This window comes from Rousettus aegyptiacus, unplaced genomic scaffold, assembly GCF_014176215.1.
Source record: "Rousettus aegyptiacus isolate mRouAeg1 unplaced genomic scaffold, mRouAeg1.p scaffold_m13_p_4, whole genome shotgun sequence".
Lineage (NCBI taxonomy): Eukaryota > Metazoa > Chordata > Mammalia > Chiroptera > Pteropodidae > Rousettus > Rousettus aegyptiacus.
Window position 1 is genome coordinate 153,541,700 of NW_023416307.1, and position 14,336 is coordinate 153,556,035.

General features: G+C 47.9%; 1 protein-coding gene across 1 annotated transcript in view; it reads right to left on the bottom strand.

The window, feature by feature from the left end:
• Positions 1 to 6,374: 6,374 nt before the first annotated feature.
• LTF (lactotransferrin) overlaps positions 6,375 to 14,336 on the bottom strand; it is a 32,868-nt gene continuing 24,906 nt past the window's right edge. The window contains exons 14-17 of the mRNA XM_016141363.2: positions 10,828 to 10,895; positions 8,844 to 9,028; positions 7,614 to 7,803; positions 6,375 to 6,583 (exon numbers count right to left, since the gene is read on the bottom strand). Of these exons, the coding sequence (XP_015996849.2) occupies positions 6,537 to 6,583; positions 7,614 to 7,803; positions 8,844 to 9,028; positions 10,828 to 10,895 (490 nt within the window). The 3' untranslated portion in view covers positions 6,375 to 6,536. The remainder of the gene's footprint in view (positions 6,584 to 7,613; positions 7,804 to 8,843; positions 9,029 to 10,827; positions 10,896 to 14,336) is intronic.

The window sequence follows — 14,336 nt, forward strand, 5'->3', positions numbered from 1 at the left end:
GAGGCGAGCACGTTGTCAGCCACTGCTGATCTTTCTCAACACCTAGTCCCTCATCTCCTTGCAAGACACAAAGCATGACCAGAGAGAATTGCATGCTCTTGTCAATTTTCACTAGCAGAAAACTGGGCAACATCTGTGGAAATAGAGTTTAAGAATGTAACGGTAGAAGGGACATAAAGTTGGATCAGGCCAAATTTTTCGATATGGACGAACTAAGCAGAGATATTTTAGATTCGGCGTTTTAGCCCGAAGAGCTGGGAATGGCTCTCAAAGTTTGTTTGCTGGTTGACTGAACTATGTACCCCAAAGCGGCCTACATTACACGAAGCAGAAATGCCCTAACTTCTTTGGTACAGTGTAGAGAAAGTCTCTAACTGCTTAGGGAGATTGAAATGCCACAGCACCCACTCTACCATGTAAGACCCACTCACCCACCCACGGAGTACCTAGGGCACATACCCTTCACCACGCAGTGAAAAATAAATGAGCTCCGGCATCCTTAGATAACTCCGTGATGGCTCTTCTCTGCAGGTAAGAAATTACAGTGATGACCGCCGCCCTCGAAATGGGATCTCTAAATGCAATGGCATCACAAGGACACAGGGACCACGCGGTAACACTTTATGGGCAACAACAATGCGGTCATCATAATGGACAATGAAGCTAAAGCTGTCATCAGGAGTCTGACGGACGTGGCCTTGGCCGGCTGATCATGATGTCCCTAGCACCGAAATAGATGAGCGGCCTTCTAAATTCTTACCTGATCTATATAAGCAGAAGAGTTCGAGGTCTAGCGATCAGAAGTCTAACTTGAATCACCAAATAGAGTTACAGCCCCTGAATCAGTTCTAAGATTTGAGGCAGTTTACAGATCCAGAACCCCTTGAATGAAGGAGAGGCTGGACCCCCTTAAGGAGGAGGCCCACCACACTGCAAGGGATTTATTCTGATACTCTTTCTCCCAGCCTTCCCCAGAGGAGCCCAGGGCCATTTGTCAGGGTGACCGCACTTGGGAAAAGGAAACAATCCAGCTTTGGGGGATTCCTGAACAGTGGCTCCAAACCGACACTAACTCCAAGAGACCTAAAACGTCACCGAGGTCCCCCTGTCAGAGTAGGGGCTTACGGAGATCGGGTGATCATTGGAGTTTCATCTCAGTTCTGTTTCACAGGGGTCCAGAGGATGGGTCCCCGAACCCATCCGACAGCATGTCCCCAGTTCCAGAACAGGCTCGCTCAGCCAGGGACGGATCCCGCAGCGACTCTGTGACCCGAGTGAGGCGGATACGGTGGGAAAGGCCAAGCGGAAGCCGTTGGAACTGTGCCTACCTGACAGGGCACTACATGGAAGGAACACCGTGTGCCCGGAGGGATTCCCGCCCGAAGTCGAAAGGCGAAGGGGGGCGAGTCTCTCCCCGTCCCCACCGAACTCACGGGCTCGGCTTGCGCAGAAGACAAACGGATCTGGAGAAAGACGGTAGACCACCGTGACCTGAACCAGGTGGTGACCCCAACTGCAGGGCAGTTTCGGATGTGGGTTCATCGCTGGGGCAAGTCAGCATCCCCCCGGCACCTACCTGCCCTTGACATTTCTTTTTTCTCTAATCCCGTTAGTGAAACCATCAGAAGCTGTTTGTTTTTCTCCCTGGCAGGACCAGCAGGACACCCCCCGCCCCCCAGGGGAGAGCACTCTTGGCGGCAGGTCCCACCAAGTGCCTGGGATGAGGAGCCCCAGGGCCCTCACCAGCCAGGGCCAAGGCCCAGCCCAGGAGCTGCAGGCCGTGTGCTTTGAGCGGGGGTGGGGCGGAGGGAAGCACCTGCCCAAAGCCTCACAGACCTCCCTCCCTCCCTCTCCGCCACAAGTTTGGTTTCTACCACAAATACCCATGAGCTAAACATAATATTGTTTTTCACGTGTTTGAAGTTATGTAAATAGTCTTATAACGTGAAGGACTTCTGCTACCAGCTCATCGGCCCAGTCTGCAGGCGAAATAAGGTTCCGAATGGCTCATTGGTTAGTCAAGCAAGGAAGGCCATTTCATGATGTGGAGTTAACTGAATCCTGTCTGGTTGCACAGTAAGAAAAGAAGAAAAGGAAGGGGAAGGGGAAGGGGAAGGGAAGGAAAGAGAAAAGAAAAGAGAAGAGAAGAGAAGAGAAGAGAAGAGAAGAGAAGAAAAGAAAAGAAAAGAAAAGAAAAGAAAAGAGAAAAGAAAAGAAAAAGTGACCAGAGAAAATGAACACATTTGAGTCTGTCGGACTTTTGTTGACAACTCTTGCTCAAAGAGGTGAAGACAATTAGGAACTACACCAAGAATCAATTTTTTTAAATGGCACAAATGATTTTGGGTGGTTTTCCTTGGCTTTTGACCGGTCGACAGATGTTACAGATGATGTGAGGAGTCGATGGTGAGTTCGAAGTGAGGGAAGAATTAGCCTCCACAATGGTCTGTGTGGAATAGCCGCAGGCGAGAATGCTTTCAACGAAATCAGGAAGACACTAATTTGACACAGTCTGAAGTGGAATTGGCCAAGGCGTGTTGCAGCTGATGACGGTTAAAATATGTGTTGGGCCAAAGGAGGCGTAACTGAACAAATTTACGAAGCCTGTGAACATGGAAGGTGTTTGAAGACTATGGTTCTTCATTAGTGGTATTTTGTGGAAAATATTTGACTTCGTTTTGCATTAAACCAGCAGCATCAGTGATGAACTTCATTTGCTCTGTGGACTTAACCATCATCAGTTCTGCGGATTTCTTTTTTCAGAAATAAAACTTTAATATCCTTATTCTCCCTGCCTCACAGCAGTTTGACGGCTTAGCAATGGTAAAGTTTTACTGTGATATTTTGAGGTCAGACCCAAGATTGAAATTTTTCTAAACAAGGACGATCTTTACCTTACAGAACACCGAACAGCTCTGAAAATGAGATTTTTCTGCAGAATTGATTATGATTCTTAATAAACTCAACCTAGAATTACAAGGCAAAATAGCACTTACATATGAAACAATGAAGTCACTTGACAACTGATGTTTGAATCACGAAGAATGTCAAGCCACTTTATACACGTCCCTACTGTTAGAAGTTAAGATCAATTAGGTCAATTAGATCTCAATTTGTATACAAATTTGTATCAGATATATTTTCTAAGCTCCAGCTACTGGCTCGAAAGTGTTTTTCAGACCTCAGTGCAAGGACAAAAGAGATTTCCATATTCCAAAGTCAGTTTGTGAAACTAAAGAACATCCTTCTAATCTTTAGTTGGAAGTGGGCTACAGTCTAATGACATGCTGTGATACGAGATAAAAATCGAGAAAAGAATCTAATACGATTCGATGAATGCCTTCCAAGTGATAAATGTGCACGCTTAAAATCACGTTTGTGGACCGATATCAGTATTTGACAGCACCGATGAGAAAAGACATTTTCAAGGATGAGATATGTAAAATTTCGTTACAGATCAGCATTAAGAGATGAACATTTGCAACCAATTTTAATAATAGAGAATACTAATTTTGAACTCCAATTAAGCTAAATGTTATGTCCCTCAAAAAAGTATTTCATTCTTCTCATTAGTAAACCTATATTACAAAAAAAAAAAAAAAAAAAAATGGTACCCAAGTTGTGAGTCTGCACAGACTCCTCCCACTCCAGCTCAGCCTACAGGGTCTGCCTCGCTTTACCCAGCACAGATTTCCATCTTCCTTCTTTCGCAGTAACTCTAGGTCCCAAAACATCAACATATTTACTCATTTTCTCCATCCTACACACACACATAAAAGATTTCAGAATTGCTATACCCATGCCACTCAGGTTCCCCAGTAGATAGATAGAGAAAGGCTAAGGACATGTACCCAAACCAGTCCTGCCCATGTGGCCGGGAGAAGGGGAAATGATGTCAGCACTGGACCAGGAAGAGTGACGATTTTACAAGAGAGAGGCAGCGACCTGGCTGGAGAGTAACCGAGATCTAGTGTGAATGATTCCTCCTCGGGGAGCCCAAGCCTGGATGCTACTGTCTGGTCGTCTGTATGGGGAAGTATCTTCAACACAAGAGAAACTGTGAGATATCGCAGAACGATATTTCTAGGAGGGGCCGGCGAGGCGTCCTCTGCTCGACTTCTGAGCAGTTGCCATGAAACCCTCTGCGGTCGCTTCTTCCTACATGCCATTTCCCCTGCACCATCGCCCGGCCCCCACGGCCCTCGTCCTGAGGGTGGGCATACACGTGCACAGGTCTCTTCCTGTGAAGCCAACCTTAGGAACCCTCGTGGCTCCGCTCGTCTGAAGACTCTTGACACATGGAGAAATTTAATTCCCCTTCAGGGACAGTGAGGGAGGTGTGGCTTCCTCTAACCGAGACCAGGCGCAGAAAAGAGGAGATGCCTGTCGAGCCGCCTTCTTACAGCTCTGCAAAGCAGGGCCAAGCCACCACTGCCGGAGGCGGAATGGGGAACAGGGTGGCACTGGGAACGGGGGCCTCCCCTTTGTCTGTCTGGCCCAGGGCTGCGGGGTGTGTTTGCTTCTGCTCATTCATGCCCCTTGGAGCAAGGTCTGGGGAGGAAAGGCAGCTGCAACAAGAGTGTCCTTGCCCTGCAAAGTCATATTCTCTTTGCCTCGTCTTCCTCTCCCCCTTTCTCTGGTACCCTAACTTTAATCATTTGAAATATCAAGGTATGCCCAGGAAGTGACACCCTCAGGCTCTCCCCCACCCCGTGGAGGAAACAGGAAGCTAAAGGTCTTTTTCAGGTGTTGCCGTTGTTGCACTTTGCAGTTAAAGTGGCACAACCGAGCTCCAGAAAATTCAACATTTTAGACCAGGGACCTACAGCAGAACTACTGGCTAAGAAAACAGTTCATTTGGGGTTTCTGAGGGCAAAGATCTGACGACAAGAAAGGTCAGATTACATTCCCAAACGTGTGGGAGGTCGATCTCCACCAGGACAAACGGATCGAGGAGGAAAATTCCCACGCCCGGAGGCAGAGGGAATTCCAGGGCGGAAGGCAGCTTAACCCAGAGCTCACGAGGCCTGAAGACCCCGCCGGCGGGCAGAGAAGCAGAGAAAAAGAGCCGAGCATGGGGTCTGTGCGGAACGCAAGGCCGTGAGCTTTCCTCGAAGACTGCGAGGCCCTCAGAGTTGGACGAGGTGGTGACAGGAACACCACACGAAGTCCCCGATCAAGTCGGTGTGACGGGGATGACTGCAGGGACCGAGGTCTCATGGCGGCTCAGCGGCTCGAGCTGCCTGGCCCAGACGTGGAGCGGGCAGAGAAAGAAGCGTCTGAGTGGCCACGGGGTTCTACGCGCACAGTTCCAACTTCCGGAGAAATCCGTGCGCATGATTGTCCGAGAGAGCTCACCGCGAAGCGTTCTGGGTTTAGTTGCTGGCCTGGTTGCCAATCCAAGGGAGCAGGTACCTGTCCCCCACTGGGCCCTGTTTGCTCGCTCCCCCGGTGAGGGGCGTTTGTCTTTGTAGCTAAAATCCGGCCATTTGGTTCTCCCTTAATCCCCTTCCCTGGCATCGAGACAGTGGGTCAGAAACCAAACTTTAAACATGCTTAAAGGGCAAAGCGCGGGCCCACAAGAAGGCAGAGAAGGGTGAGAAAGGAGGAGGGTGGCAGCGAAGCCGGGGTGGGGGTGGGGTGGTCAGCGGCGTCAGGACAGCAAAGGGCTCAGAAGGACGAGGGCCTCAGCCCCGCCTCAGCCCGGCGGTGGGAAGGGCAGGGAGGATGGTTTTTTTCCCATCATCACATCAGGAGAGTGAACAGGTTAGAACCAAGTCATCATGGGGTGAAGAGAGAAGGAAAGAGTGACCCCCACCCCACTGCTGAAGAAACGGAAGGCAGCCCGCCTAGACCGGGTTCGAAGACCGTGGCTGCGAGCAGTGGGGAGAAAAGCTAGTGACAAGAGGCTGGCTGGAGGACGACAGCCCATCCGGCCAAGGGGTGGAAGTGCTTCGCCTTTTCCACGACGCCCATGTGTGTCCATCTGCCATACCCGCCGCTGTTCACGCGAAGCACCAGACGCTCACCAGCCTTCTGGGTGTCCAGTTTCCTCTACTGATCCCCTGCTTCCTCCCCTTTATTCCCTCCCCCGCCCTAGAAACACACGCACACGCACACACACACACACACACACACGCCCGCGCGCGCGCACACATGCACACACGCACAAGCAGTGAGACAACCACACGCCCTTGGGGAGAGTAGCTGCTTGGCCTCCAGACCGTCTGGTGTCGCCCCCAAAACTGCAGGAAAGAGGAGGAGCTGGACCGGAAAAGCCCGGAAGGACAGGTCCAACCGCGCGGGTCTTCAGTCAGACACACGCTTTCAGTACACGATTCTAGGAAAGACGAATGATGATGCTTCAGAAGGAATAAAAATCAACAGCGTTCCTGACTTTATTTCTTGCTAAGATGGCAGCGGGGAATTGCGAACGCAGGTATAACTGGCGAACGGCACCTCGGGAAGGGAGAAGGCCCCAGCGCGCCCGGGGCCCGGGGCCGGGAGCAGGAAGGGCCGAGGCTCCTCAGGGGTCATCATTGGGGGTTTTCTCTCCTCAAGAAGTTGCAGGTTTCCAGAAGGGCTGTGGGACACAACAAAGCAGGAGATTCAGAAACCGGTTTCTTTTCTTCAATCAATAAACCAGTCAAGGAGAACATGCAAACAGACTTTCCCCTGGCCTTCTCCCTCCGTGGTCAAGTCGGGGCTGGTCCTGCTCACACTCCCCCACGGCTCCTCCCCCTAACAGCTGCAGGGCCCGAGGGAGCCCATGGCAGCTCTGGCCCCGACCTGGGTTCATTCTCCCCACCCGACTTGTCTCTAAAGCGAATCCACCAAGGCGCACTCTCGAGGGCCCCAGACGTTGATGGCCCTCTAACTTCTGGAACATGAGCAATTAACTATGTCATCAAAAATATCTCCAGGCATTGCCAGGTGTCCCATCGGGGGCAAGATCACCCAGAGTTCAGAAGGACTGATCCGGAGATTCTTGGATGGACTCCTGTTCCTAGACACACCCGCCCCCCGCCACCGCCACCAGCCGGTGCCTCCAACATCCTGGGTGAGGGGCCAGGAGCAGGACTCTGGATGGTCCGGGGACCCAGGGAGGCCGTGCCCCCTGAAATCTGAGAATCATCGCCTGAAGCCTTACAGCACTGTGCGATGTCTTCAAAACATTTTTAAAGGATTAAATTATTGTCAGTACATTTTCCTGGCTAAAATCTTTTTTCAAGCATTTGTATCCTCTATAGTTGGTATTTATGGTAACTGTCTAGAAACCAGAATTTGTCACTTCTCAATACATATGTGGGTATGTGTATGTACATGTGTATATATACGCACATTTCATTTCACGGAATAAAATGATCGGTTTCTAAAAAAACCTCCATGACAGTCACAATCAGCATCATAAAAATTTAGCGTATTATCTACCGCTTTATTTTACTCTCGACTTCTTGCACCTCACCGATGAGATCGTAATTTCCTGAGGCGCGGAGAGTTCGTACCGCCTTAACATGTTTACATCCACCTTCCCTCCTCGGATGCTGTTCGGCCCTCTACCTTGACCTTCGCCCTTGGTGATTTCCTAGAGTCGCCACCTGTGGCTCACTTACGGGAGATAGAGCACCGTCTCAGGTGAGTAACAGCTGTGACATACTCTTGTCCCAGGTACTTGTCATACGTCGTCTTGCCGTGGAGTTTGGCCAGACACTCAGTGTTGTCGTTGAACAGGAGGTTTTTGGTTTCAGACTGGAACAAGCAAAACTTGCTCGGGCAGTCGCTGCCGCCGCTTCCGAACCGAGCCTGCGTCAAGAGGGAAGACGCAGGTGAGCGGCGGGGAGGACAGGAGAGCGCACGGGTCAAGAAGGCCAAGGACGTTTCTTCCCGCCAGGATCGGCCCTGGGAAACCGTGGGGCGGGCGGAGCTGACTTCTGGAGTCTTGCCACTGCCTTGGCCGAATGTCCCCTGTGCCATGTCCTCCTGGCTCCCCACGGCCCGGGAGGAGGCCCCACCCAGGGCAGCGCCCAGGCCCCTGGCCACTCCTGATCTCGCCCTCCATCATCTCACCTTTCTGCTGGACCGATAGCCTCTATCCTTATGGGTGACTAGGTGACAGTTGAGATCTGCCCCTCAAATTGATGGATCAGCCACAGCACTCTACCAGAGCGGCTCTCTCAGAGAGGCCGTCTGCATTGGGAGCCGTCTCCACCACGGACCAGGTCATTGCCACTTACTGTGCCTGTCATTACCATCCCAGGGCCCCTGTCTTTAAAACGCACCTAGAAATATGACAGTTTGATAGAAAACCAGAAGCTCTGATAGAGAATCACGAGCTTGAAGGAAATCGCAGGATTTCCACTCCTCACAGATTGCCTTAAGGCTACAGAAGATCTAGGTTTGTTGTTTGTAAAGAGGACCCATGCAGGGGCCTTGCCCAGAACATTGCTCACTTGGCCCAGATTCAGGGTGCTTGGCCAGGGGACACCACTTTCTACCTAGTTGTGGGAGGAAGGCTCAGTCGCCGCCCTCGTTGGCCTGAAGAACCAAGGGAGGTATCAGGAGAGTCGCCGTCTCTGAGCTGGGCGGTGAGCACGAGTCCAGGGGTATGAGACTCAGGGAAGAAGTGAGGTCACTCCCAGAAAGCCCAGGGTCAGAGGCCTCTGTCGTCCTTACTGAGACTCTGGGCAGCCCCACAGCGGGAAGCAAATGCCATCACCACCAGCTTCAAGCAGAGGGACTAGAAAGAAAGGCTTGAGATGGGCTGATTCACCTAGCTTTGTGATGGGCCCACCTAACAGAAGCCCATGCAGTTAAGAAAGGGCAGGAGCCCTGGTGGTCCATACCTGTTGGTCCAGCAGCGCCAGTTCCAGGTGTTCTACCTTATCTTTCTGAGATACCACACCGTGACTTGGGGACCTGGCCAGGTGACAGCTCTCAGCCTCAGTCACAGGCTTCCGGGTGCCATCGAGACACAGCAGCTCAAAGTCCTCCAGGTTCAAATCCTTAGCCCAGGCTTCGCTGTTCTTCCCTGGGGAGAGAAAGAAGGTGGCATCAGCCGCCGCTGCCTGGGTTTGTCAAAGGGACCTTCCTTCTGAGTAGGGGTGACCACCCACTGGCCTCTCGAAATGCACACCCTGGAGTTGGCAACGAGGTGAAGGAGAAGGAAGCGTCGTCCTGCACGAGCCACACGAACTTCGAACATTTCTAACGCTAATGCTGTATCCATGCAACGAAGCAGAATTCAGCCGTAAAAGAGGGTGACGTACGCGTACACGCTACGACACGGGTGGACCCTGAGAATGTCTCGCCAAGCGAAGGCAGCCAGACACAAACGGCCACTTACTGTAGGATCCCATGTATGTGCAATGTGCAGAATGAGCAAATCTAGGGAGACAGAGAAAACGAGGCGACGGCCGCCACCTCTGGGAGAGAGGGCGAGTGACCGCTAACAGGTACACACAGGGTTTCTTTCCGGGGTGCCGCGAGCGTTCTAGAACTGGACTGTGTTGGTGGCTGCACAACTCTGTGAATGTGCCGGAGACCGCTGAGTTGTACGGTGTGAATGGGTGGATGTTGTAGTACGTGTATTGTATCTCTATCAAGCTGTTCGTTTTGTTTTTTTTTTTAATTTTTAAGAAGAAAACCTCCATCTGTGCCGTATATCCTAGCGAGTTCCAGAAAAAGAACAGCTGGTTTATGTTCAAGAAGAAATTGTTTCCCCCTTTCTTTCATAGTCGAATGCTCCAAGTGTAACCAGAGCAAAGGGAGGAACTTCTGTGGGTTTATCAAACAGATTTTTAGTCAGTGCCGATACAATACGGATGTAAAATCCCACAGAAGCTTATTAATTAAACTTGACATCAATCTGATCCCTGGAGATCACTTAGATTAAGGGTTCATAAACTTGTTCGGGCCCCTGCTTCTCGCCTTCTGCCCTGTTCCCGCGAGAAAACATTCCATCCACTCTCTTGGCTTTGTCTGCTTGACATTGGGGTCACTCCGGATTTACATGTCTGGCCTCAACCCCTCTCCCAAGAGACAGAAGAAGGAGAGGCCGCGACAGTCGATGTCTTTGAAGGAGGGAGGCAGAGAGTTGAGGCAGTTCCTTCTCAGGGGAAAATTTCAAGTCATCCGCTGAGGAGGAGGGGCGGGAGGCTGAGTGAGGCCTGAGGAAAGGGGCCGGTTTGGAAGGCAGCAAGTGGCTGCGAGTTCTGAGTTTGGTCATTACGGTTTTCACGTAGAGATCAGAAGAGAGAGGGGTTGTCAGGCGTCGGCTGGTAGATTAACTTCCATCAGCTGCATGTGTCTGTGATGTCGTCCACATTCGCTCCCGAGGAGCATCCAAACGGGGGCTCCTCTGGGGCTGAATGGGGGCCACTACTTACCTTTCCAAAAAAAGGGAAGTTTTATTTGCATATGTTCCATTTTTTTTTTTAGCATCGCCCACACTCAGTTTTCCGTAGGCTGGGAAAGGCAGACGTTGTGTTTCTGTAGATATTTGCTACTGGGTACTGCTGGGGTGTGTGTGTGTGTGTGTGTGTGTGTGAGAGAGAGAGAGAGAGAGAGAGAGAGAGAGAGAGAGAGAGAGAGAGAAGGAGGAAGGGGGAAGGGGGAAGAGGAGGAGGAAGAGGAGGAAAAGAAGAAGAAGAGAGAACTGTTTCAAAATGACACCTGTAAACATTACCATATTTAGGTAAAAAAATTTTCAGAATTAACTTACTCAAAAGTCTGGAAAAGGGTATGCTATCTTCCCAGCTGCAAATCTGAATGCTGGGACGTGTTGTAAGGACAAAGACTCTGCTCTGAGGGGGGAAAGGAAACACTTACCATTCGTGTTCTCCAAGACAGTGGTATCTTTCACAAATGCAACGTCTCCAGCATTCTCAGCCAGGCATCTAAAATGTTCCAGGAAAAAAAAAAAAAAACATTGCCAGAAAAGACAAACTATTAGAATTTTCTTAAATATTTGCAATGTACTTTCCAAAATCTGCAACACAAAAGTAAACATGGAAAAGACAAAGACAAATATTTCCAGAAACGTATGGTTTAAAACAGAAGATTGAACACATATGTGTACCTTCCCTCCTTCTAAAATCCCCATAAAATGATCGTGAGATTTTTTTCTTTAAAAAGCTATAAATCCGTGAGAGAGAAGAGAGCAAGGAGAAAAAGATGATAATGACAACACTGGGAGGTTAGAGAGCAGACGGGTGAGCAGTAATTGACCCAGCAGAGCAAAGAAAGCTGCAATGTGACTTGGAAGTGCCCCGGAAAGACTCAACGGTTAGAAGAACTGGACTCCCCGGAAAGAGGCTGAGAACGGGGGGACCGGATAGAGCCTACACAGATGCAGTTGAGGTACCTTCCTATCCCATGCAGCTGGGCAATCATTCCCCGCACCCTGGAAGAAGACTGAAGGTCTGTTCACAGGGAAATTGAACTTGAACAAGACCATGGACCAAGACCATGGACCAGGCAACCAAACAGAGCCGAGGACAGAGGCCCAACACTGAAATCAAAGAGCAGAGTGAAAATCTATGTCCCGGAAGGTTAAATCATAGCCCTTTGCCCTTCTCAGGCTCCCGAGAGGCAGACAGGAGGACTCCTTCTCTGGAGTATCTGATCGAGTCAAGGGAAGTACCTAGAGGTTCTGCTATGTGGATGCCCCACAGGGGAGTGGCACAAACCAACTGCCCTACGGCGAGGTCTGAACTCGCCAACATGAGACAACTGATGCAATGCACAGCTCACGGTCAGTGCCGGCGCGTCACTCCGGGCAAATGGCCAGAGCCCACCGGCTATTTGAAGGAGCATCGGAATAGAGGGAAACCGAAACAATGGTACTCAGAGGATACAGAGACAATACAGGAGAGAGGATAAACTACTTTAAGTTAAGCTGCAATTAATGTCATTAAAGGGATGCAAGAGGGCACGGCACTCAGGAAACAAGAACAGGAAGATCTAACATAGAAACAGACTCAAAAAAAGAGTTTTTAGAAAGTAAAAAATTAACAATCTTAAAAATCTTTAAAGTGAAATAATAATCGAAAAATTAAAAGGAACAAATATCCTAGAAACTAAAAGGTAATGAAGAGCAAATAATTTTTAAAAAAAGAAATAGAAAATGATATGATAATCCAGGAGGGTCTATAACTTAAGAATTAAAGTTTAAAGAGAAATCAGAGGAAATGGGATAAAAAATTATCAAAGAAAAAATGAAGTAAAATTTCCCAGAGCTGAAGAACTTGAGAATCTAGACAAAAGGTCTGCCAAGTGCCCGAGCCAAAGAATTAAATAAAAGATTCCCATGAAGAAATATCATTGTCAGTTTCAGCATGCTGGAGATTTTTTAAATAGTTTTTAAATAGTATTTTTATTGTTATTTTTTCAACTCAAAAAATTTTCAAGAAACTAGTTTTCAAAGCATTTTTTATATGTGATGAAACCCAAACCCCATTTTTCCTAAAAAGTATTCTTCATTCATTGTTAAATCTCTGTAAATTTAGAGAGAAATATAAATCATATGTGTCTGATTAATATACTCTTAACAGAATATTCTTTGTGTAGATCTGTTTGTCTAAAACACCTCATAAGTCTTCTGAAGCTTATTCTCTCAGAAGTAGGAAGACAAAAATAAGTCGTTGAAAACTCAAAAAAAAGAAGTGTTCAAGAAGAAAAAAGGTCATGTACAAAGACTCAAGAATCAAAAATAGTATCAGATTTCTCAACAGAAACGCTAGAAATCAGAAGACAATGAAGTAATGCTTTCAATTTGCTATATTTGCTGTCTCTTTCATGTTCTGGATAATTTTTTTCATTCGTCTTATATTTCACTAATTCTCTTTTTAGCTATGTCTAGTCTGTTAATCTGGTCAGTTGCATAGTTAATTTCAATTGCTGTATTTTTTTCTCCTTTATAGAAGTTCTATTTATTTTTTTAAAAAATGTTAACTTGCTTCTACTGCTGGATTTTGCTTCTGATGACTTTTTTTCCTTGTATGTTTGGTTAACATTATTACAATTACTTTTTACTGTATACTGCTCATTATGATTGAAAGAATATTTTTGAGCAGTCTTTGAGACCTAACCTGAATATGCTGTCTTTCAGACAGGTTCCTAAAGGAACTACTGGTCTGGGACCACTTTAAAGTATATATATATACATATATATATGTACATATACACATATATGTTGAGAATTTCTGGACCTTCTAGGAGACACAAGTTTGAGCTACAAATTCATGCAAGAGCTGGCTCATGGTTTCAATTTCTCAGGGATGGTATGCATTTTCCTCCCTCTTTTCCTCAGCATCTAGGCAATTCGAAGTCTCGGAGAAAGCATGAAACTTCCTTCTGGTCCACTCTTACCTTAACAGTGTATGTAACCTCTGGGTTCAAGTTTGTGAGAAAAGGCAAATGTCTTCGGGGCAACGTTGTTTGGCTTAGCTCTCTGGATTCCTATTCTCCCTTAGATTTTAATTTAATTATTTCTTATTACTTTGTCAGTTATTCAATGCTTTTAAGTATATGTGTGTGTTTGTGTGTGTGTGTGTGTGTGTGTGTGTGTACTTAATCCAGCATGTGTGCCTATTTTCAGTGAGAAAGTTGAGAAAAATAGCCTAACGCTGCCATTTCTCAGACATGGAAATCTTGTCAAAACCTTAGGGAAAATGTTTTCTAGCCTACACTTAGTTATACAGCCAAACTACAAATCGCTTCAAGGGTAAAATAAAGATGTTCTCAGACACATAAACACTCAAAAAAATAGCAGCTCCTATGCACCCTTTCTCCAAAAGACATGTTCTGTTCCCACAGAACCATGACACCTAATGATAAGGGATACAGGAAATGGCACTTTAACATGAAGTAAGACAAAGGGAAGTTTCAAAAACGATGGTCAAGGGGAACCCCAGAACCACAGAGGCGCAGGGGGGCCTGGAAGGCACCGGTCCAGACTGGGCAGGAGGATGGAGGTCTTCGGGAGGGAAAGTCTCAAGGAAATGGCAAGCTGAGACAGCACCCACTTTATGTGTGTCTCATGAGGAGCTACACTACTGGTAGAGGGTTTTCAGATGACTTAGTGATTTTTTTTTAAAGCACGGAAAATAAAATACATCAATCAGACATCTGTTCACTTCGTACAGAACAAACAAAACCTTGGTACAACAAAGGAAATCTAATCTTATGCCACCACATGTTTCACAGGAGAATAATATTTATATGTTCATAACCATGTAAGCACCGAGTATGACATAATCTTGCTGGGAGCCGAAAGGAAGTGAAATTCGTGGTTATAGCTAGGAGCAGAATGAGAGGCTAGAGCTTCCTTCTCCATA